The sequence below is a fragment of the Crocodylus siamensis genome, chromosome 2, assembly GCF_052110815.1.
Source record: "Crocodylus siamensis isolate JL-2025a chromosome 2, ASM5211081v1, whole genome shotgun sequence".
NCBI lineage: Eukaryota > Metazoa > Chordata > Crocodylia > Crocodylidae > Crocodylus > Crocodylus siamensis.
Genome location: NC_143396.1, coordinates 291,101,261 through 291,127,226, shown reverse-complemented (window position 1 = coordinate 291,127,226; position 25,966 = coordinate 291,101,261). Strand labels below are relative to the sequence as shown.

General features: G+C 42.6%; 1 protein-coding gene across 3 annotated transcripts in view; it reads right to left on the bottom strand.

Annotated features, from left to right (window-relative positions):
- TOGARAM1 (TOG array regulator of axonemal microtubules 1) overlaps window positions 1–25,966 on the bottom strand; it is a 60,186-nt gene that overhangs the window by 30,321 nt on the left and 3,899 nt on the right. The window contains exons 2-6 of one of the 3 annotated variants that reach the window (XM_090034416.1): window positions 11,770–11,926; window positions 10,060–10,194; window positions 7,782–8,078; window positions 5,908–6,173; window positions 2,709–2,938 (exon numbers count right to left, since the gene is read on the bottom strand). In XM_090034416.1, the coding sequence (XP_089890542.1) occupies window positions 2,709–2,938; window positions 5,908–6,173; window positions 7,782–8,078; window positions 10,060–10,194; window positions 11,770–11,926 (1,085 nt within the window). The remainder of the gene's footprint in view (window positions 1–2,708; window positions 2,939–5,907; window positions 6,174–7,781; window positions 8,079–10,059; window positions 10,195–11,769; window positions 11,927–25,966) is intronic. The other 2 variants (XM_090034417.1, XM_090034418.1) reach the window with 2 other exon arrangements.

Below are 25,966 nucleotides of genomic sequence, written 5' to 3'. Positions count from 1 at the left end.
TTACAAAGGCCCCCCTCTTCATTAAATCAAAAGAGCACTAGTTTTAGGACCAAATTAAAATTAATAAAAATATTCTGGGAGTTTGCTGACCCACTGTTCTCAGGCAGGGAAGGGATGGCAGTGACCAAAAGCCAGTGTGAGAAGCAAGATTTGTTTGGGGATAAAGTATCTTTAATTGAGCCAACTATATTTGGGAAAGATGTTAGACAAGTTTTGAGCCATAAATTGTCCTTCCTCAGGTTCTCGCCCAACAATAAGGTTGGTCCAATAAAAGATATTACCAGAAAATGTTTCTCCTTATATGTTCTCTGGACCACTATCACTGCAACACTGCTATCAAAAGACACTGGTATTTGTCCGCCAGCAACCTTGGAAAAGTTAGTTTGTGGTTTCAGTCCAGTTGCAATTGCACAGATGTCCACCTCAGAAAACTACTTGTACATATCTATTATCCCTTCTTTTCTAAAATGTCTGTTTTCCTGATTGTAGGCCTCATTAAAGGTGCTGCAACTGAGCCCTGCAGTGTTAAACACTGAGTTTAATCTCAGACCATGGCTCTGTAAGATTCTGCATTACTCCCTGCCGATATATATTCACTGCAGGACCTACCTTTAGGGTCCAGACAAGAGCTCACTTGCCATGTTAATGTAACTCTATACCATCAAGACCGCCAGCAAAGCTGCCACATGTGATGGTCCAGTATTACTGTCATACTTGATGGAAACGTTCAGGTTGTGCACTGTGAAACACACTGAACACACCAAGCTCACTTTACATAGTCATGAGCCTGACTGAATATAAGGACTAGTGCCAACAACTGAATAGTAATACAAGTCTGAAGCATCCTCTCCCAGAGTCTGAACTGATTCCTCTGTGAGTACGGTGAAGTATAGGGGGGTGAGTTGGCACTTTTACATGACTGATAACAAGACAATCCCAGCCTCCAATGCTTGAAAGTTAGGATCTGAACTACACTCTTTAAAATACATAGGGAAGCTCAAAGTATCATATTTTCTCATGTATAACATGCCCCCAAATATAATACACCCTCAATTTTGGGTAGTCCCCAACAAGGAAAAAAGATCTTGCCTTAGAGTAAGGGTAAGTACCTTGGGTCTAGGGTCTCCAGGGCTGAGGGGCCATGTGCCAGGCCTGGAGCCTTGGAAGCACATCAACCTCAACCTCGTGTGACAGGGCCCAATCCAACCAGCGCTGGGGCCAGAGTCACACCATGTGGTGCAATCCAGTCTGCCAGTCTGGCCTCCACTGGGGCTGGAGCTGCACAGCGGGACCCAATCCAGCTGCACCAGCACTGGGGCCAGAGCTGCATGTGATCTAGCATACAGTCCTGGAGCCAGCACATAGTCCCAGACGCAGCACGCTGGGTCCAACCCAGCACATGGCTCCAGAGACAGTTGGCTTCAGAGCTGTATGCCAAGTCAGACCTCGTACACTGGGTCTAGCCATGGGTCAACCCTGCACACCACCCTGAGGGTAGGGAGCAGAGTTCCCCCATGGGTCCAGAAATTTGGCTACAACGGGGGGAAGGGAGGGAGCAATGGCAGCTTTAATTGCTGTGGCTCCCAGAGCTACAGCAATTAATGTTGCCACTGCTCTGGCCCCTCCTGCCAAATTTCCGGACTCAAGGGAAGCCTGTTTCCTCACATACAATGCACCACCCAAGTTTCCCCAGCTGGTTTCATAAATCTCATCAGAACCCTGTTTCTTCATATGAGCTGTAAAAATGAAGTCTCTTATAGGTTCAGTCTTCTTGCTTTAGTTACGTCATTTCCTCCTAAGTGACAGAGGCCTGCCCGATCTGCAATTGCTGTAGTATAATAAGGTGCAGTGCTAGTGAGTGAGTAACAGACATGGCACGTTCTACAACACCCACCGTGTTCAAAATGCTCCTGGTCAGCGTTCCAGAAGGAAAAACGTGACGAGCCCGAGGGTGTGTGTCTATGTGTCTATTTATTTGCATTTAAATTCTTAAAGGTCCAAACTGCAGGCAGCTTTACTGTGTATCCAAAGAAAGGCAGGCTGATACTGTACATACAAAACTCCATGACATTTTTACCATTTCATTTTACAAAATCTGAAAGAATGCATACTGCTTGTGGCTAACCATGAAACCATTGTACATTCTCAACATAAATCTCATCAGCACCCTGTTTCTTCATATGAGCTGTAAAAATGAAGTTTCTCTCAATTTAGAACAATTCTCAGTTATTAATACTGTAATGAAAATGCTGCATTCATTGATCATTCATGGTTAGGGACAATGAGAAATAGTTAAATTGCTTTGTCTCCTCTCCACCCCCAAAACCAGTTTAAGCAATAACTCCTTCCTGATTAGCCTTCCAGTCTCTAATAAGAAAGCCCCAGACTTGTTCTTAGTCAGCCTCTATTTTACTCATTTGTTTAGGCTATGGTTCACTTAACCTCTCTGACAGGGTTGGATTCATTATAAAATATTTATTAGCAACAGCAGGGCTCTCATCGCTACACAAAGTTACTATAGCTAGCGCCTGGCACTAGCTAAAAGGAAAAGCAGGAACAAATTGGAACAATATAATTGCACCATACCTGCACAGTACAGCATATTAAGTGGCAAAGTGACTCACAAATAACATCTAGACATTAAAACAACTGGCACAGATTTTACATGTATAAATAAACATATAAATTAATTTATAAATTGCACTCACGTTATCCTCTTTCCCTGAGGGGTTATGCACACAGGTGAGGTCAGGGATTCCTGGCTGTAAACACCACTTTCACTGTAGCTCACATTTGGAGAGGAAGAGCGGGAAGGCGAGTCGACAGACATATCAAGTTTAAGGGCAGAATCAGGGCTTTCAAGATCTGAAGTGCTGCCACTTAGCTTTGCCCTCTTCTTAGCCGCGCTATTGCGTAGAGTCCGAAGAGAGCTCTGCATCTAAACAGAATTGAAAACCAGGTAAGAATCAAGCTGTTAAATGCAAGCATGTTTCTACCATTCTTAGTTTCTTCACAGTATGACTAAAGTGCTGCTTAGATGTCTCCAATGGTGAAGACCCCTCAGCATCTTCATATCAAAGATTATTTTTATACAGAGAAATACAGTTTGAGAGCAAAAGAGTTCAGATATTTCATAAACATCATATTTTGCAAGGCACAAAAATACATCTACCAATTCTTGATTCTTTTTACCAAGTACATGATAAATGTAAGTGTTGACTAGCTAAATGGCCGTATGGTAGTAATGTGCAAGTTGTAGAAAAGACCTCTGACTTTAACTACTCATGTTTTGGAGAAATATAATGGTGAACCTCAAAAGTCCCGTCTACCAGTGGCAGCTGTTGCCCAAACCAGATGTGCTGGAGCCCCACTGCACTGCATCTGCTTTCCTCCCCTCACTGCAGAGTGAAAAACTTAATCCCTGAAAGGTGGTATCATAAGGAAGGGTTTGGGGATGGGGGACAGCAAGGTAACCTTGGATAAATTAGCCACAAAGTGTGGGAGAAACAGCATTCCTTTCTGTTTTTTCCCCCCATTTCTTACATCTTCTCTCAAACACCAGTCTCCCACAACTGTCTTTGACCAACTCAAAGAAATCTTTTCCACATGCCACCAAAATATACTTCTGCTTGGCTCCCTCAATCATTACCTCCCCCTTTTCCCCCATAATCAGCCCTCCAACTCACTTCTGGATCAGAATGCCACCAATTCCACTAGGCTTCCTCCAACCAAACACCAGTGCTGCCCATCCAAACCCAGCTGGATTAGAATTCCCTCCCTCCAAACAAAAGCCCCACCTTTTAGATGGGGACAGTTGGATGGATATTACAGGAAGACAAGTAGAGAGCTAAGATTTATTTGCGGGGGTACCTCACCACATTAGTTACCCTTTCCTATTCTCTCTTTAGATCTTGAAGGTAAGAAATGCAAACGGGCCAATTTCTCACTGCTATACAAGGTCCAGCATCTCTGTACTAAGTGCTGTGGTACTTTAACTTTTATCTTCTAGTGTAATGATATCTTTGTTCATATACATGCACCTATGGTTTTCAGAAGATAAAGCCCGCTGGATAAAAATGATCGTTTATTCATGTAAATTGGAGCTTTATTACTTTTATTAAAAATGTATTACAATTTTCCATTAAATGCAAAGTTCTGATCCCCTAGGGAGAGCTAGATTTCAGTGGGAGGAGATAACCACTGACAGCTTTGTTAAGTAGTATGTACCCCATCCATTTACTCTGGGACGGGGGAAAGGAAGGAAGAAATAGTTCTTACTGGAGCAGAAACTGCTCGAGTACTACCATGACTGCTCTCAGATATTCATGGAATTTGGGGGTGGGGTTGAAACATGATAACCAATGAGCTAGCAGAGCAGCAGGCAAGCACACCATAGAACAGTGCTGGGAGGACTGGAAAAATCATTGCATCTGTAATGCTGGTGCTTCCAACATACACTACCTCTGCAATGGTCTGAATCTGTATCAGTGAGGACTACAATGCTGTTTCCAAGCAGTTGCCATGAAACATCCTAAGTGCTTGTGCAAGTTTTTCTTAGCTCTCTGCATGTATGCACAGCTAACAAGCGTTTCAAAAGGTTGACTGTGCCTGAAACGGTGATTTAGCGATGAAATCCTTGCCTATACGTGGGTCTCAGAGGCAGAGACCAGCAAGACAGATCACTTCCGTAAGCACAGACTTGCTGTGGAACATCACTGCACCTCTCAAGCAGCTTACCTGCCTCCTGAAGGGCTTGCAGCTTATCTGCTTTCTCATGGTACTGATGGAGACACTAGGGGTAAGTTCTAACATGAATGTCCTATAAAAGCATCAGGTATCCCACACCACAGTCATGAGGGTGTGGAACAAGGGAAATGTTAGAGGTGTTAGAGTTAAACTATTCTTATAGAGGCATTCTGTTAATTGGCATGCTTAGAGCAATGGCTATTCTACATACAGCCTGGGCCGCACCAATCCCTGCAGGAGATCCATTAAAAGCAAAAGAGTCACACTAAGGATAGCCAATTAGGCCTAGTAACTTATTTCACGAGTGTTGTATTAAACTGGGGTTTAACATGATAATGGGTCCATGGGTGACACCATAATTCCTCCAGTTAATGACTTATCTCAGATTTTTAATTACTCTGTAGAGACCTGAGCATGTCAGGATAGCAAGGGTGTACTGGCTGTAACAATGATAATAATTTTCAAGAAAGGGTAAGAGTGACGTTGTAGCCATGATGCCCCAGAAATTATGCAAGATGCAAGGGTTTCTTAAGGTAGTATCTTTTATTGGACTGACTATGCTGTTGGGATAAAGTCAGACAAGCTTTCAAATGTAAGGGAGGCCTAACGAAGAATGTCTTGCTTGTCTAACTTTATCCTAACTATATAGCTAGTCCAATAAAAGACATAACTCTAAAAATTCTTCCATCTTGCAATTATTTTCAACAAATTTTAAGGGTAAATAGAGTTTGAACTAGAAGTCAAACAGAATCAAGCAGCTGACTTTAGCCCTTTGAAAAAAAAATTGAGGCAAGTATTACACTCAAAGCAGCGCTGATGTTTCAAGATAGATAAAAGCAAAGGAAGTTAGAGTTGAGACTGAAAATGTCTTCAATTCATCCACTGGTACTATAAAAACAGAAAAAATCAACAAGCTGATTTGAAACCCTTTGATTAACTGAGCATAACACTGATGTGTTAAGGACACATGGAATGAAATTCAACGCTGACTTTTATTGCTTTAGTGAGTTTCTATCAGATGCACAACATTATTTTAACGTAGTCTTCTGTGTTATGACAGCCACAAAGATACACTCACACATTCTCTCCCTGCTATATTTTTGTTAAATAAAACAGGTTCCAGCATCCATTTAGAATATGAAAAACACACTGAATTCCAACCTCTTCCTGGTCCAATTCCTTATCACTGACACTTAATTCTGAGAGATCAACTGCAGGTTTCTCGTCATTTCCACTCATCCAAATACTCTCAGTCTCTTCGTTTTTCTGTTCTGTGGTGTTTAACTCAGCTTTATCAGGCAATGGACTTGTCCCTCTAGGTATTGGGGGCACAGGTTTAGTCCCATTCAGGCCTCTCCGTGAAGCTGATGATCTTACTAAGGCTGGCTTCAGCTGTATTGGAGAAGGTTTTTCCTGCAAAGTTTCCCCTAAGTAAGATATAGACACACATCACAACTTCAGAAAGACAGTGGGGAGACACCACCCCAAAAAATAAAACACTCATCTTATTTACAATACACATTTGACAAAGCCATTTCAAAAGATTTCATTCTTTTTATAAAACTTGCAAACATACAACAGCATACCCTAAAGTATCAAAAACATTAAGCCACGAAGGATAAAACTAAAATACAGTGCGTGATCTTTGGGATTTTTTATTTCCATTTTTCACTTGATAATTTATAAAATTCACACTGTGTTCTTGAGAATTATTGTGTTTTTACTCTATAAGTAGAGGGAAATAATATTAATATAATGGTTATATTAGTTTATATTTTGTGTTATAGATAATATGAGGCTTCTTTTTCCCTTCCAAATTCTATACTTCTTTACCTTGTGTAAAAATATTTTTCACCAATTATGCAAAACTTGCTTTAAAAGATTAACAGTATTAGGAAAATTCTATGTTAAGCTTCCAACAATTTTCATTTTTCCATAAGAATTACCACAGGCAATTTTAGTTTGAAACAACATCTTGTGTTTATATGTTACACGTATAAAATATCTATGTAGATGACCAGATTAACTAAATGAGTTTTTAAAATATTTTAAATTAAATCAATGCAACTTTCTGGTATAGATAAGTTTTACACTAAGAGAAAACAAGGACTGCTATTCAACTGGGATGAAATTAGCACCAATTCACATTATTAGGGATGTATGTAGCCCTAAACAAGTTTTAAATAGCATTACAAGTTTTAACTAGATATGAAATTCTGAGCACTAGCTATTTAATACAACTGTTTCAAATAAAGCATAAAGGTGAAAAATACTAAGCAAAATTAATATTGTTTTCTTGCATTTTTATTCATTCAATACTAACACTTAGATTTTCTTCCCCTTTAAAACACTGCCTCCTTTTGACTGAATAACAGACTATTTCAACTGTGACAGCTCTTTTGTAGTTTGCAGGATGCAGGACTCCCAGGCAGAAGTACACTTACCTTGAATACGGATGAAGAAAAAAGATGCAGAAAAAATAATCTAAATGCAAATGTATTTTTAAATCTATATACAAGCAAAATGAGCCAAATTTGCAAAAGCCACCTCTATCAATGTATCCACAGAAGTGTGTGTGTAATTCTCATAGCTGTACAGACAAACTGGGTATTTTTCTAATTCACCTACGTAGCTCTCCCATTACACAGCTTCCACTAGTGCCCCATGAGGAAACTCTGGGTCCTGTATTCCACACAGAAGAGAGCAGGAAAGCGAGCAGAAGCCAGAGCCAACAGCCCCAGGGGGTGAAGACATCTCCTGCAGGGCTGGTATTGCATGGACAATCTATCCTTACACACAGCATAATATGCCTAAACCCTGACTGGGGCGAGAAAGAGTTCAGTCCTCATCTCCATTCAGTCCTTGCTCTCTCCATGAAAATTGCCACCCAGGGCTATAGTTTTGGTACCAGGACATATTTCCCAAGGTTAGCAAGAGACTACTTTTCTACACAAATGCAAGTTTTCCCTGTAGTTCATGGAGGCCACTTGTTGAAAACATGAACACAAAACTTTTGTTCTGAGCACCATTTTTACCTGCTTTGTCTCCTGCCTTTTGATTGAGAAGCTTCTTTTGTGGACCGGGCTTAGGTAGGCCTTCAAAACCCTTGAGAGGCCAGGAGTTTGAGAAGTTAACACCATGCTCTTGAGGCTTCTTTGGAGAATCACTAGGAGGGGATGTGTGCTTTGGACTGTTTCTAGGAGATGAGAGTGGATACGATGGAAGAATGAAGGTCCCTTGCTTTGCATTAGAACCTGAAAAGGACAAAGTACGCTCTGCAGGACCGCAAAAAGCTCGCTGGGTCTTGTTGGTAAAATTTAGGCTGGCACAAACTGATAAAAAAAACATAAAAGGCTGTTATTTGCACTTATTCATTTCTATCAAAGCCAACAGCATTTTTATTTCACTTCTCCTTTTATCTAATTTATCTTACAATTAGATTTTTAAAAACTCTGCAAAAACTATTTTTCAAAGAGGAATCAAGCATTTCTTTGCAAATGTGATAACCATATTCAAATCCAAGATAATCACCTCCTTTGACATACAAATCAGAAGCAATCAAAACACTAGATTCGACAGAGTGCCATTATGAAGACAGCACAACTGGATACACTATTATAGGAATAGCTTGCAGCAAAATAACACATCTATCAAGCTGGTTGCAAGTAAAAGGCATCTAGGAATTAGGCAAGTACATACAATGTAGTTTTGTGACCTGTTGCACCATAAGCTGGATCTGCAGTAGCAGACATTTTACACACATACATTCAAATCAAAAAAGGAAAATACTATGTACTACAGCTCCTTTGGAAACACCAGAAGGAAAAGTGCTTTGTTTTGCAAAGTGGTATTTGCAAAATGGAAGACAGGAAAAGTAAACAGAGTGAGAAATTGTTTCCAGTCTCTTCTTTTACCATGCAATGGAAAAGTTGTGGTCAAAACTGGCACCTGCTTAAGCTACATCTTTGAGTCTACCAATTACGTTGCAACTGAATCAAAGCATCTACAAACTTGCCCCTTGCCTCAGTTGTGTCTGTAGTGCAGAAAGACCCTGGATGAGTCAGACAGAGTTTCAAGATCTCCAAGGTCTCTACCTGGCGATCGTACTTTCCAAGGCTGCCTAAAACTGACAAATACAGCCATTTTCAATGTGAAACGAAGCCAACAAAAATCAGGCTACTTGTATTCTGGTGCTGCTGAATAAAGCCATAAGTAGTTGCAGAGGTTAGTGCCAGAGCTGTTTTCAGAGAAGGAGGCAACAAGAAGGGCAGAGAAGTGTCTGGTAGTGTCCTGGAAACTAAAGTAGGGCCAGAATGCAGCTTAAGACGCCATGGTATAGAGGCAGGATAGAAAATTTTTTCAGCAGGAGTATACATTACCATGCCCATGAGATAGCAACTAGCCAAATGGAGGTAAGAAAACAAAGCCTCTAGCAGGACTGGATAGTGCCCGGCATCCTTCTAAGAGCTGCAGTGAGATGGAGAGTTGAGCTAGTCCACCAGGCACTGCCTAGGAGCCCTGCACCCCACTGTCATCTTTTATTTCACCCACTGGCTACCAGCTCACCCCTTCACTACCTATGTCTCTGCTAAATTGTTCAAGCCCTGCCATGTTCACAGAACAGGAACAGCTGGCAAACTGCTATGCTCTGCACGGCTGACGTGTTTCAGCCCTTACCTGTCCTTAGGCATTAAAAGACATCTGTTCGTCCTAAACTTCACCGGTACATTGCCATTAATGCCTACTGTGATGGTACACAAATATGGCTTAGATATCTGTTTACTAAAAACTGTAGGGGGATCACCAGTCCACTGTCAGACAGGAATGACTTCAAGTTCCTACCGCAGGAGAACAAGTTAAACATAAGGATATACATTAAAAAAAGCTTTCCATTAACTTCCACCTAGACAATCTACTCCTCACAGCCAACTTGGCCTTACTGGGATCTGTATTACAGTACAGTCTTATATGTATATAACATGTTGATATAGCTCAGTGCAAAGAAGGAAAGAAAGGTGGATTAGTGATTTAACATCTACGAATGAAGAGCACCACACAGAAGCCAAAAATTACTATTAGTGCACCAATATTGGAACAATATATTAACGAGCTGTATACATTCCATAAGCTGACTACCTCAAACCATTTCTACAACAGAATACCTTGTGTAAAGTGTTGGCAATTTGTGGCTCTAAGTAAAGAACATGGTTCATGGCACAGAACAATCTACCTACTAAAGAGGCCCAGTACAGGAAAACAGGATATTTTCAAAGTGATATGCACAGATTTAGAGTCTGGCTGTAGTCCATGTACCTTTATCTTGCCGATGATTATTTAATCCTAGAAACTGTAAATCAGAATCCACACTACCACTCTTCCCATGAATCTGTGAGTATCCAAGTTGTCCGCTTTTCCCTGATATATGTGGCTCCTGAGAGGCAATAACACCTTTCAAAAGGAAAAGGCAACCAAAAGAAATATTTGATAAAAGCTTTCTGGGTGTTATCAAATTACATATTAATACTGAACAAAGATTCAATGCACTTTAAAGAAAATAATATTTAGCTAATGAAAACTAAGTGAAAAGTTTGGACGTTTCCAGTGCTGCACCCCGGGGTTTCTAAGCAACCTAATAATGCTTTTTTGTGCATACACATTAGAATAATAGCTGGCACTTTGTGCAGAGCTGCCTGTAGTTCTATCAGGGCACACTACCAACACTGAGAGTTGCAGCAGGTCAAAAAAACTAACAGACAATCCCTTCTTCGGATATGGGAAAATAAAAGGGAGAAAAACCCCACAAAAACACAGAGAAGTAGTCAACTTCCTTACAATGATGTCATTCACAGCATAATGGTTAGTAAGCTTTGCATTCCACATGTGTCACTACTCCCCAGACAAAGTTAAATATAAACAGCTCACTGCCAGGGAAGGAGAACAAATCAAGTCTGGTCTTGCCCAGACCCCCACATGCCTTTTCACTATTAAAATACAAACCACCAAGTCTGCCTTGCTATCACAGGCTGGGTGTTACATTGGACACACAACCTGCTGGACAGCTGATCTTAAAAAGTCTTAGCATTATTTTGAAAAGAAAATCTCACCCCTCAAAGTTCCCTTTGCAGCCAACTTCCCACCACAAACAGCCGGGCCACCGCTTTCCACTCCTACACCCACCCACAACCAATTTAAAAAAAAAAAAAAAAAACAGAAAAGGTAGCATTTAAAAATCTGCAAAACTAAGCTGTTGAACTGCTGGCATAAAACACTTATTTAAAAGGCCGCAATGCATAAAGAGAGTCATTTCCATCGTACCCTATTTATAGTGCAGTGTTTCATTTATAAAGGTTACTATTCAAGAGACACTTTGCTAAAATATTTCTATGGTAATAATCACCATTCTCTCTGTGTTCCCACAAGTCAGCTCAAACTTTTCTATTGTTCTTTAATTTACTGCTGTTTGAACTGTATTTTACACCATGTGCAAGAATTCTGGTCTAACTATTTCCTTGTTGAACTGCATGGAAATTCTTGCATAAGTTTTTTTTATACCCGGAAATCAAACAGAAACTCAATTTCAGGGTGACCCTAAATCATCTCGTTTAATCCAGTTGATTAAAAACTGACATTTACTATTAATCATGCCCTAAATAACCAAATTAAACTGCTTACTGTGCAACCAAGGGCTTATTCTACACAAAAACTCCAATTAGTTTAACAAACTGTGATGTTAAACAGATTTACTGAAACCAGTACAACTTTGCATGTAGATTAAAACAAAAAAGATCCAAAACATGGGTCCAGTAACTTCAACAGAGCTATGCCATCTGACTTCAGCCGATAAGGACCTGTGTTTAATACGCAAATTTGGAGCCTATCTAGTAAAAAGTGGGGGGGGGGAACCTGGTCTAAAATCCTTGAAATGTTCTAAATAAACAGATTTTTCAATTGTCTTATTCCCACTTCACCGCTAATAGAGGTCTCCCGTTTCCTGAAAACATAATTCCCTATGATGGTACTTACCAGCGCAAACGGAAGAATGCTCAGAGTTAAAATCAAAACTATTCTGAAATAAATTCCTTGAAGCTCTTTTTCTGCTAAAAAATAAACCATCACTGACTGGCATCCCTTGAGAAGTCCTTAATTTTGGAGAATGAAGGAAATCATTGGACGGGGAGAACTGTAAGAAAAAAGAAAATGAAAAAAAATAAACCATGTAAACATATGATTAATAAGTTCAACTTATTTTTCTTTATAAACTGAGGATCCACAGAACAAGACATCAGGAGGCGCTACTTCACTCTCAGGGCAGCTAGGATCTGGAACCAACTTCTAAGGGAAGTGGTGCTCGCTCCTACCCTGGGGGTCTTCAAAAGGAGACTAGATAATCACCTAGCTGGGGTCACTGATCCCAGCATTCATTCCTGCCCATGGCAGCGGGTCGGACTTGGTGATCTGCTCAGGTCCTTTCTGACCCTACCAACTATGAAACTATGAAACAGTGTAACTACCTGCACTAAGAACCTCCTCCTCAACCAGTAATGGTCTATAATATCTACACCACTGCCAGGCATGTCACAAGGTGTACACAGGATCACTAGAACAAAATGTGGTGTCAGAAAAGCAATAAAAGCCAGAGACCACATGCAGCCTATGTAGGGGCTAGGACCAACCAAGAAGAATCTTTCCCCCCCTCCTCACCATGCTCAAAAGATACAAAGGAGAGAGAATATGTGATGGCACAAAGGAGTGACAGAGAGCAAGTTCACAACTCCCAGCATCCACAGAAATGCACTTGGGATCGTATGAATTCAAGTACTGACCACATCAAATGAAAAAGCAACCCCCTCCATGCTTCAACTCCCACACACCATTCTGGGGGGTGAACGGGGGTCATACAAGCACTTACAGGAGGCTCAGGGAACATCCTGCTGGTACAGGAGCACCTTGGGCTAACTGTGAACTGTGCTATAGGGATGTAATTGTGTGTGCCAGGGACGGGAGGAGGCATCTCCATGGTACAACCAGAAATTCTGGCTTCAGTACAAACTACAGAAGCATTCAAGACAAGTTTTCTGATTAATACCCAGCCCACATACCAGAAATTCTGCTGCCTACAACACTGTAAAACTGTTGCCAGAAAGTTAATAGCACAGGGGGATGTAATTAAAAGGAATATAGTTGCAAGTCACAGGAAGTAATCTTTCCAGTGTTCTCAGCACTGGTAAAACCTCACCTGGAGCACCGTGCCCAGTTTACGTTCATAGATTGATTGTTAGGAGCTGGAAAGGACCTTGCAGACCATCGGATCCAGTCCCCCCACACTAGGCAGGAAAAGACAACTGGGGTCGAGTGACCCCAGCAAGGTGACTTTCTAGTCTCCTTCTGAAGACTCCCCTGATGTAGCAGTAAGCTGCTACGAAGTCCCCTCTCAGCCTTCTCTTCTGTAGACTGAAGAGGCCCAAGTCTCTCACTCTCTCCTTGTATGGCTTGTCTTGCAAGTCCCTGATCATAAAGGTGGCTCTTCTCTGAACCCTCAAGTTTTTCCACATCCTTGTTGAAGTGCGGCACCCAGAACTGGACGCAGTACCCCAACTGCGGTCTCACCAGTGCGGAGTACAGCAGGAGTATCACTTCTTTAGCTTGGCGTGAGATGCATAGGTTAATGAAGGCCTGCGTGTTGTTTGCCCTGCTGGCCACAGCATCACACTGCTGGCTCATATTCACGTGAGGGTCGATCACTACCCCAGGTCCCTTTCGGTCATGGTGCAAGTCAAATCGTCTCCACTGAGCCTTTAGGTATGTTGGGAATTATTTGCCCCCAGATGGAGCACCTTACACTTCTGAGTGTTGAACTTCATCTGGTTCCAATCCACCCAGGTCTCCAGCCTGTACCGTCCACCTGTATCTGCACCCTATCTTCTGGCATGACCATGCTCTCCCATAACCCAGTGTCCTCCGCAAACTTGGCCAGTGAGCTTGTCACCCACCCACACATCCAAATCATTGATAAAGATGTTGAAAAGCACCAGTCCAAGCACAGACCCCTGAGGCCACTTCCCACCAAGACGACACAGACCCGTTCATGAGAACTCTCTGGGTCCTACCATGCAGACAGTTTCCCACCCACTCGACTGTTGAGCAGTTAAGCCTGCAATCTTCCAATTTTTCCACAAGGATATTGTGGGATACTAAATCAAAAGCCTTTTGGAAGTCTAGGTCTTTAACGTAGACCTTCTCTCCCGTGTCCAGCTGGCAAGAGACCTGTTTGTAGAAGGAGATAAGATTGGTAAGACAAGACCTACCCGTGACGAAGCTATGCTGGCTGTCATTCAGAAGTTCACTCTCTGTGAGCACATCGTACATGGGTTCTTGAATGAGTTTTTCCAGGATTTTCCCTGGGATGGAGGTTAGGCTGACTGGCCTATAGTTGCCCAGGTCCTCCCTCTTCCCCTTCTTGAAGATGGGCACAATGTTGGCCCTCTTCCAATCCTCAGGGACCTCTCCTGTGCGCCACAATTTCTGAAAGAGTTTTGCCAGGGGGTCCACAATGACCTCAGCCAGCTCCTTCAGCACTCTCGGGTGAAGTCCATCTGGTCTAGCTGACTTATGTCTAGCTTTTCTAGTTGGTTTTGCACCAACCCAGCATCCAGGGGGATGGCTATCATTCCCACCATGCCCCCTGTGATCCTTATCTTGCTTGACTTTCCCCCTGGCCAGTGAAATACCAAAGCAAAGTGGGCATTCAGGAGTTCAGTTTTATCCTGAGTATCCGTTACCAGCTGTCCCAAGGTGTTAAGCAGGGGTCCCACGCTTTTATTTGTTTTCTTTCTGCTCCCTACAGACTTAAAGAAGGACTTCTTATTGTCCTTGACCCCTTTGGTTAACAAACTCAGTTGCTGCCTTAGCTTTCCTAATCATTTCCCTACAAATGCAGCACTATGTTTCAAGAAAGATGTGGACAAACTGCAAAAAGTCCAGAGGAGAGCAACAAAAATGATTGGAGGTCAAGAAAACATGACTTATGAGGAAAGGTTAACATATGAGACTGGGATTTTTTTAGTTTAAGAGAAGACTAAGTGAGAACAGTCTTCAAACTTAAAAGGGGGGATGGTAAAGAGGGCAGCAGCTATGTCCACATGGTACAGGGCAAATAGTGGTAGTTTTTAATTACAGCAAAGAAGCTTTCCATTAGACATGAGAAGGAAGTTTCTAACTATGAGAGTAGATGAGGTAATAGAATAGACTACCTAAACTTAAGGAATCTCCATCACTGACATTTTTGGGTACAGGTTAGACAAACCTTTGCCTGGAATGCTTTGGTCAGGGATGATCCTATCTGAAGGACTAGACCTCCTGAGGTCCCTTTCACCATTTTTATTATTATTCTAGTCCACATTTCCCTCCTTACAGAAATCTCAGCAGAGTCAAAGTCTCCATTTAGACAGACACTGAAACTATTAATTCAGCCCTTGAAGTGACAGCACCTTGTCAGGAATGTGCTATATTGCAGAGCAGATAGCATATGAAAATTTGCTTTCACCTACTATCCAAGCTTTGTGGAGGATTTCATTATCTAGGGCTAACATAAGCCAATATACTTTTCTCAAATGACATATTCCCTTTAGAAAAATCTTTATTTGAACTTTACTGCAAATCTCAGTTCACACTTGAGTTGAATTTTGAAACAAATTGCAATTCAAATATTTGCAAAAATCACACTAAATATATGTAACTCTAGTCCAATAACAAGATTTCGCCACAACATGCAGCCTAGACAAGCTGCTATAAACCAGACACATTATCTACTGAAATCTAAATAGGCATATCAGTTTGATCAAATAAATGAGCTCAAACTAATCTGAGACTGCAACCAAATACCTCTATTCTCACTACCTAAAACACTGACATGGAGAAAATGATCTACTGTATGCCTTGTATGAGCTACATAAATTGTTTAGCCTTTCTACAAGTGAACAACAAAAGCTGCGGTGTAAAACTTTGAGACAATGTCCAGTTCTAAAGTTTACTAAATGTTTCATACAGACTGTATATTGTAGTAATTTATTAAATGATAGGGAACGTTGAAAGCTAACCCATCTTAGCTAGGGCATGCAAAGGCCATGTTTTGCCTTGGCATATATCTGCCAATTCTACTGTGCAACCCCAGGTGCTTCAGAAATAGCAGAAGGAAAATTTAGGGGCAGAACCACTCCACACAAAGGATGACTGCACCTGAGTGGTTCTGTACCTCTCAATGATAGAAGATTTATTAAATATTTAATGCTTTATAAAATGTCTTAGCTCTTCAACAAGCAGTCACACCCAGCTTAATTTCTGCAGTTCCAAAATGCTGCCAAAACTTAGGTAAGGTAATAAAACATTTTAGGGCCACATTCTTGGTTCAAGATTTGCAAAACAGAGATACTTCTCTGAAACAGAACAGAAGTTTGAGTTTTGAAGTCTAAGTTCAATATTTTAAAAAAAAAGTCTAATCTCTAATAAACCTCACTTTCTCCAAAATGAAAAATTCCTGCTTGTCCGCATCTGGGAAACATCAATAGGAAGTAAGCTAGCAATTTCTGTTTAATGATGGGGGGAGGGAACATCTTTCAATTGGTTCATAAGGAGAGCTATTTGCTTTTGTGCTGCTAAGGCATGCTCACATGTGCACATGCAAAAACACTAACTCTCTTCGACTGAATTTGAATGGCTTTGATATTCCTTTAATATATATTTTTAATTAACTAGAAACAAAATACAGATTTCATTTTGTTTTGCATTTCATGCATTACCACCCTGTTGAAACAGACGCATGGAGATGCTCTGCTCTCTGGCCCAGCAAGCAGAAGGGGTGAAATCTGGTGTTAATCCTCACAGCCACTAAGGCAGGGGTGGGCAAAATGCGGTCTGGGGGCCAGATGTGGCCTGCCAGCCCATTCTATCCAGCCTGCGGAAAATTAGAAAATTAATATTTATCTGCCCCTGGCTGCCTATCATGCGGCCCTCGATGGCTTGCCACAAACTCAGTAAGCGGCCCCCCGCCCAAAATAACTGCTCATCCCTGCACTAAAGACTTTGAAGTAGCTATTGACTGAGCACTGTAGCTTGTGCCTGAAGCTGCCACTGAGCCTGTAGTATCGTAATGAGGCATGTGGTGGGGAAACAACACTTTATCATTTACAGGAAGCTATACAAGGAACTATTTACCATGAAGAAGTACAGGCCTGAGCCTTGTTTGCTGTCCTGCCACCCTATAAGTTCCTGCTGCCTCACCCAGACTGTCTCCCGGGATGCCACACTTCCTGGATGCTTTGCATTCCCAGGAGGACTTGCTCTGTATCTCAGTCCATCATGACTTGGGAAAAGTCTATTTGTCTACCTTCTGCCTTCCAAAACAAGCTGCATGCCTTATTTGGTAGCGTGTGGCATGCAAGAAAACACAGAATCCTCATCTATGAAATGAAGCTGCTGAGGCAGAGGGTTTAATGAAAGGTTGTCAAAAATCAGAATAAGAAATGGGATTCAAACCCTGAAGTCCTGGTTCCCACTCCTATTCTCAGACTACTAGGGCATGCATTCCTTTCTAGCCCTGCCTGTTCTACCATGTATGTCAGTTTGCTTAAGAGCACCGCTGGACACTGCAGCTTGAACATTTCTGTCTGTCCACGTGGGAGGCACAACATGTACAGCACAGCACGAGCTAACACGGCAAAATCCAGAGGTGGGGCCAGTAACTGTAGGAATACCAGGGTAGTTCAGTGCTGTGTGTCTAGATGGATTTCTTACAGATTATAAGCATGATTTAAAGATAGATGTAGGAGTAAGGAAGTGCTTATGTTACCAAGCGCACATCTGAGTTCACTGCTGCATTTGCTAGATAACACGATCTAGAGAACCGAACTCTCAAGGCTTCAGCTCCCATTATGCAGTTTCCACTAGTGCTTGCTGCGGGAGGAAACCCTGGCTTCTGTATCCCATGCAAAAAGACAGCAGGAATATGAGCAGAAGCCAGAGCTGACAGTCCCAGAGAGTGAAGACCTCTTCTCCTGCAGGGCTGATACCTGTGTGGACAATCTGTCCTTACCTACCACATGATGCACCTCAGCCCTGACTCAGAGTTCAGTCCTCATTTTCATGGAGAGAGTAAGGAATGAATGGAAACTGCAAACCAGGGTTATAGTTTTGGCACCTGGATGTTTCCCAAGGTTAGTAAGACGCTACTTGATGATCTTCCGAGGTCCCTTCCAGTCCTAGTGTCTATGAAATTTATGACAAATATTTCACAGAGGATGCTAGACACAGAAAATCTACAGTCAAAACCATCCTCAAAAGACCAAGACACCTAGTCCACCACTGTATTTCCAATTTGATAAGCAATGGAAGAGGGAGAAATGCTGCAAGTATATGCCTGAGTAATAACCCTATAGGAAAATCATATATGACTACTGTCTTTTCTGAACTACTGTGAAGTGTTGCTGTGCCATGTTCAGCAGCTGTTGCTGTCCATCCTCAAGGCAGATGTATTCACAACTTGTTTAACTGCAACTGTGCTACTGGAAGTGAGGAGGAACATAATTAACATGGCCAGCACTAGCTAGGAAACGCTAGCAATTACCATACAAATCAATAATGCTATAGACGCCACGCTGGACTTCTGATGCATTATATAAGGGTCCTAATTTGAAACTGCAACGGACATAAAAAGTGATTTTTGCATTAAGGAAGAATAAGGTCCTGTAATGTTTCAATTTCTTCTGAGCATCCCCTTCAGGGAATGTGGCAACCTGGGAACTGCATGTTGCTTATGAATATGGCATTAGATATGTTTTATAAGTTTGAGAGATTACTTGCTATGAAATTATATTTACAAAAGCGGTTAAAGGGACCATCAAGAAAGGGAAACCCAAGACAAAGGCCTCTGAAGGCTTTATTAAGGAACCAGCTGAAACCCGCAAAACATTTGCTATTAAATTTTTATTGCAAAAGTGTCTCTAAAAATCCTGTATTTAAAGTTATCCTTTGACTGAATACTTTAACAGAATCAAAACTTCTCACCTTCGAAAAGGCTACATAAGGCTGTCCATGTGTCCACGCTTAGGAATATAAATACATATTTTGTCAAAAGTCTGACCTTGTGACCTGTTTATAGTCATAAAATAAGAGGGCCCTTGTACACATAACTAAGGGCCTTGTACATGTGAGGAAATTGCCCCTTTTAGTGGTTTAATCGCCCTTCTTAACTATTTAATTGCAGGTGGTCCCAGATGGTAGGGACAGTGCATGGGGCACTGGAAGCCCATCAAGCCCAAGCTTCCCCGAGCACACCCAGGCTTCCAGTGCCCCATGCACCATTGGATCTGGTGGGTGCTGCCCACAAGCTGGGGCTCCATCACTGCCACGATGAGAAGCACCTGGCCCCCCTGCAGTTCAGGGGCTGCACAACATAGGAACAACTTACGCAGGCAGGCTCCACGGGGGGGGGGGCCCTGATTTTAATATTTTTCTTCTCCCAGAGCCTGCCTGCATCTCCCATGGCCAGGGAGCGACCTGCTGGTGGGTTGGTTGCACAGCCTCTAAGCTGCAGGGGACCCTCAGGATGGGTTTCAACACTGACAAGTACAGGGTGCTGCACCTAGGGAAGAAGATCCAGCACCATACCTACAGGCTGGGGAATTCCCTTCTCGTCAGTGCAGAGGCAGAAAAGGATCTTGGAGTCATCACTGATGCCAAGATGAACATGGGCCGGCAGTGTGGGGACGCGGTCAGGAAGGCCAACTGCACCTTGTCATGCATCCACAGATGCATCTCGAGCAGGGCCAGGGAGGTGATCCTCCCCCTCTATGCGGCACTGGTCAGGCCGCAGCTGGAGTCCTGCGTCCAGTTCTGGGCGCCGCACTTCAGGAGGGATGTGGACAACATGGAGAGGGTCCGGAGGAGGCCACTCGCATGGTCAGGGGCAGCAGGGTAGGCCTTATGAGGAGAGGCGACGGGACCTGAACCTGTTCAGCCTCCACAAGAGAAGACTGAGGGGGATCTAGTGGCCTAACAAACTAGTCAGGGGGTACCAGCAGGCACTGGGGGAGTCCCTGTTCTCCTGAGCACTACCAGGAGTGACTACAAATAACAGTCACAAGCTGGCAGAGTAGATTCAGGCTAGACATCAGGAGGCACTACTTCACTCTCAGGGCAGCTAGGATCTGGAACCAACCTGCAAGAGAAGTGGTGCTCACTCCTATCCTTGGGGTCTTTAAAAGGAGGCTGGATGAACACCTTGCCGGGGTCTTTTGACCCCAGTACTCTTTGCTGCCATGGCAGGGGTCCAACTTGATGATCTGCTCAGGTCCCTTCTGACCCTACCAACTATGAAACTATGATCCTATGGGTGCTTCCCTCTGCTGTGGTGGTAACCCCCAGGTACTGCCACAGCGGAGGGAAGCACCAGGGCCCCCTGCAGCTCAGGGCAGGCTCGGGGGGGGAGGAGGGAGGGGGAAGGGGGGGAGGAAGGATCAGACCCCTCACTGCTTCTCCCTCCACCCCACTCAGTGGAGCCTGACCACTCCATGGCAGGGAGCCCCAGGACTTCATTCCAGCTCTGACTTGCCTGCATATCTGTTTGAAATGCCTCAGATTGCAGAATAAGCATGTTATTATTATAGCGCCTGAGTGCTCTGGACAGACAGAATAGGCCTATTATTATAGATATCCCAATCCTAGAGGAGTCTAGGTTAGAGCCATTTAATCTCCCAATGGCTCAAGTCCAAGATCTAAAACACCACAGTGCCAAGGAAGAGGAGGCGATTGGGTGAATTAGGGAAAACCAAGGGTGTGTCAGTAAGAGAGCAAGAGTGAGAGCGAGAGCAGGTTGTGAACAGGACAGACCAGCTCTCCTGGCTCAGAGACAGGAAGAAACTAAACCACCCCGGGCTACAGAGAGAGAAGTTAAGATTCCATATGGAATTACTCCTCTAAATCTATCCTGGAGTTATACCGTTTTCCAAAATACTTTGCGCCATTGAGGAAAGAACAAATTAATGGTTTCACAGCTGCTGTTCCTGTTCTGCTGTAAACTCGTGCAGTCATAGGCTCCCAAAGGGAAGTTATTACAGGTGCCAAGCCAGATTGGACCTGTGTCAGTAACAAGGCTAGAAACAGGGCTGCAGTCCAGCGATCCATTTGGGATGGCTGAACAAAATGGCTGCACACAAAGCCACGTGCAGGCAGCCACGCAGGCCCCCAAAAACCCAGTCTGCCCCGCAAGCATTAAAAATGCACACAGCTGACTAGCTGGAAAGCATGGCTTTAACTGCACATTCTAGCTCAAGCAGCAGTCAAGTTTAGCAAACATTACTCTTGCTTTCAGAAGAAAGAGAGAGTCAATTATCTGGAAAGTCAATTAAGTAGAAGGTTTTGTATTAAGAAAACTGTCAACCCATAGCTGGATTCTGCTCGTCAGCAAGGGAACCGTGTTTTTTTTTTTTTTATTCACTAGTGGTTGGAAATTTTAAAATATAGTCATACATTTCTCTGTTTTCAATATTTGCTCTTACAGTAATTATAGTTTTCAGCACTTCATACTGAAGTGTTTATCTTGAAAACTTGATTGCCTAGAAGGATGGTGACATCAATTACTACAGATAATCAACTACTGTAGATAATAAAAAAAACCTATGTCCTATGGAATGGCTCCATCCTGATCATGACTCCTTTCATATCCCAATTCTTGATTTTTGGAGTGTAACTTGTCAGGAAAAATGAGACAGAGATTAAGTAGCTGAGTGCATAAATCCTTTATTAAATAAGAAAACCATAATACTTACCGTTGTGCTTTGAAACCGATTAGTATATGGCTGTATGCAGGAATATGGTTAATGCAGAATTTCAAATACAACAGCTATTGCTGATGTTCTTCAGAAACCATATAACATACTTCCGAACTGTCTCCTCATCTCCATTTAGGGATTTCCAAAAGTTTCCCATTTTGTACAGAGCTCCATCACTGCTCTGAAGCTAGCTGTACAATTGAGCTCAGGAGAGTTAATCCCTGCTCTATGTCACGCAAGTAGCTACAACAAGTGGACACAGCTCAGTTGCCTCAGTTGCCATCCTTGGTGGCTTCCCACAGAGCATGTGGCTTTGGAAGACCTGCCAATTCTCTGCTTTAGGCCCCTAGACACACCGTTTTTAAGCCCTTCCTCCACGATATAAATCATCTGGGGCTTCTACCTATCAACTCCAGATGCTAGCCCATACTGAAGCCAGTACTGCTGCATCTCTGCTGTTGCCCCCTGTGACAGCTGAGCTGAAGTGAGTACCAGGTACATCTGCCTGTTCTACAGTCTCATCTTTTTTTTTTTTTTGCTGTGTAGCTATAGCCAGAGTTTTATAGATAATGTAAAAGGTGCTTTTTATATCAATTAAACTGATACACCACACATACTAATGTGCTTATTAGCATGAACCCAGCTCAGAAAAAAAAAAAAAAAGTTTAGCTTGGACCTATAACTTTACAGACACAAGGTAAAACTAGTTTTTAAAAAATAAAATTAAATTTAAAAAGCTTTAAAGCAATGCAAGGGTCTACACAAAAAGAAATCAGTTTACTTAAACTATAAGTTATAAAGGCAGGCAATTTATGTTTAGACCAGCCAAAGGCAATGTCCCATCTATACAGGACTTTACAAACTTACTAATTAATTCATACTAGCTTACAGGAGTTAACTTCAGAACTCATCATACATTTTTCAAAGCCCTGTGTAGACTTTACCAGTAACTAGACAGTCTCTCAAAGTGATGCCACTGATCTGTAACCATTAAGCTGATTCCATGAGTTCTTTCAGTACCTGAATGACTCAAAGTTAATTTTTAACAAATTCAGCGCAAAGGAATGTTTCTAAATTAATAATTACATGTTATATTTGCACAATAAAGGTCAACAACTAGAAAGGTTTTCTTGTGTTTTGACCTCAGTTTTGTAGTTTGTCAATTTTATTTTGTAAAAAGATCAAAATTTGAAACTATTTAGTGCAAGCCTCTTCTTTTCAGGTATCCACAGTCCTGAGATTGTCACATTTTACAGCACCATTGCCAGCCATCTTTCAGTTAACAGAAGATGTCTTCAAATACACCAAACAGATGAATCAACAAAGTCAGCCCTGAAAGAAATACATGCATTTGCACTAAAAAAGTCCCCCAATTTGCATCAAAACTGGAAATGCCCTACAGCATGTGTATGATATATGTATTTTATTACTTTGCAGTGGTAACAAGAAAGCCTCTACAGAATGAGATCTCACTGTGCCAGCCCAGAAAGAAGTAAAAATGGTAACTGCCCAAAGAGCTCACCTGGACCAAGCAATGGGGGATAAGAACAGACCAAGGACTGGAGAATGATTTAACAATACAAGTTTAAGTAAAGCCATCTATTCTGCACTCTTGTGGATCAGACTAACCTTTCAGGGCATTTTAAAGCGTGCTTTGGGATGCGGCACCAGGCACTTTAATAAGCAAGCCATGCTAATTAAAAGCACCCACGTGTCACGTACATCAGCATCCCTGTACTGACAAGTGGCAGCAGGGCACTTTGAACTAAAGCTCAAACGTGTTTTAGTTTAAAGTGCCCCGCTGCTATTTTTTCCGTGCAGGGATGCTGACACGCGACACAGAAGGCTGCCAGAGTGCATCAATTTCTGTGCTCTGACACACTGGATTTCCAGCACATCAGAGCAGGCTCCTACAGAACCTGTTTATAATTAAGAAAAGCCTAAACAATTTATGAACATAAAAGTCCAGCCACATTTTGCCTTAGGCCTACTCTTGCAGTCTTCCTAGCTTTTGGTGACACAGCAGTGGGGCTGGGAGCCTTGTTAATAGCCTCCTACATTTCAAAGGGGTACAGTTTCTGAATGGAGTTTTTCTAAAGGATAATTCTGAAGTCTTATGTTTAACAATAAAACATTACAGAAAACAGTAGGTCCCATATTCTGTCATGCCTCTAACAAATTCTGTAATTGTGGAGTTACGAATTTACTACTTTTGACTCCAGTGATTGAACTATAACCATGGCACCTCACTAGAAGCTGATACATGAAACCTGTTTAATTTGCTCTCAGATCAGAGGTGATATTTTCAAATTCACCACAACTTGAATGCTGACTCCTATTCCCAAGAGTACTCAGGCATGTTAGTACAAAGTTACGGGGGGAGGAATTCTATTTTAATGTAAAAGGAGTTCTGGTTAAAGGGTTTTTCTATCTATTCGGCCATCTTTCAGATAAGAATGTAAAAGGGGCATGTAGTTCTCCCTATGGCAGATGAGTACATCTGATAACACTGATCTGTATTACTGCCAACTGCCACGCACAAGACAACAAAAGGGAAGTTAAAAGCAGACAGCATAAAGTCAAGGAGTTGAGGAAAGAGAAAGGAACAGACAGAATTTCCAGAAGGGATCAGATGGCTCTAGGAATGCAAAAAAGACACAAAACATTTCATTTTAATTAAACTGGTTCAGTTACAGATGTCCAGCTGGCTCCCCCTCTCTGGATAAGAATTTTCATGCTAGCCACAGAACACCGAATGGTGGTAGTGGGAGCAAACGGAGTCCTGTTCATTTGACTAAATTGATCCTTGACAAAGCTGTAAGCAGTCTGTCTGCAGATTCATGAGACAGAATGTTAATTTCTTGCTCACCATGACATTTTGACAATGAAATGACAAGAAATTTAGTGGTTTAAAAAACACCCCCAAAACAAACCATCTTAAATCGTGCCAAAGTTTAGCATGCTAAGATAGGTGCTACCTCTGCCAGATTTTACCAGGCTCTAGTTTTCATATATGCAGAGTGTAAGCAAAAAACAAACGAACACACCGAGTCACAAGATAGCACAACTAGGATTGATAGGTTAAATATACAAGGAAAGGCTTTGTTGAAAAGGGAAAGGTTTCCTTATGAGTTCTACTCGGTTTTGGAATGGTCTAGTCTTGCAGGGAAACTAAGAGCCCATAACCCATGGGAATTTATAATTAGACTGACAAACACATTACAAAATTCTAGGGAAGAAGCCTAAAGGTAGGTGGACTTTTTCCACCAAACTTTCACCATGTTATTTCTGGTAAGCCTCATTTACATGCAAGAGTTACCCACTGCAACTTCAATACACAGACATCCCCTGACTGTACATACATGACTTGTATGGTTTAAAAAGATGTGCAGGCCTGGGACCCAGCTGCTCAACAATTCAGCTTTGTCCCTGGCTTGCTGCATGCGGTACTGTTAGGCTTAATGAAACAACACAGTGAGTATAATCAGAGCTAACGGGCTGCTCAGACCAGCTAGCAGAGTGGGAGTACGCAGAGACTACAGTCCATCCTAAACGTGATAGGACAGGTACCTCTTTTATACCCATGTTATACACTGGATAACTATAGAAACCAATCAGATTCTAATGATTCTACAGGAAAAGTAAAGTAAAGTAATCACCAGTTAGTTACCACACAGGTAACTGTACAGGCATACCCTCACTGTGCTACTCTGGTATTTCCCTGAAAGGCTGTGTCATTTGACTTATCTGCAAGGGCCCTGCGCATTACAGTACCACTTAGCTGGATTTCCAAAAATATCTTTTCCTAGGTTTTATCACTTCCAGGAAGGGAGAGGGAAGAGACTGAGGTGGGGGAGAACCTGCTTAGAAGACAAGACACTGTTAAACTAAGGAGCAGCCAAAGCAGGGTGGTCTGCTAGAAGCTTCTCCTTAGTTTAACAGTCTGCTTCTCCCGTTGCCAGTCACCATCCCACAATCCTGCCCTAGCTGTCACTCCTCACCCACCCGCAGCCCAATCCCATCTGCCCAGTTAAGCATGCCCTGTCTGGGGGGGGCGGGTGTCCCAGACCAGTCTCAATGGGGACCTCTTCCACTTGCCCACTCACTCCATCTGACATCCCCAGTGTTGGGTGGACATGTGGGGGTGCCTAGGCAGCAGGGCCAGGTCAAGCAGCAGCAGCAGCAACAATGACAGCAGCAACCAGAAGCTACTACTGTGGGGGCTCCTAGGAAACCAAGTCCAGCTACCACGCTGCCCCCACCCTATAGGGCTACGGCTCCTGGTTTGCCCAGGGATAGGGCAGGCTGCATTCCATGCCAGGTGGCACCTTTGTGCCTGGGGCAGTGGGACTGGCCACATGCCAGGTGCATGGGTCAGCCTGGTCTGTAGTGCAAGG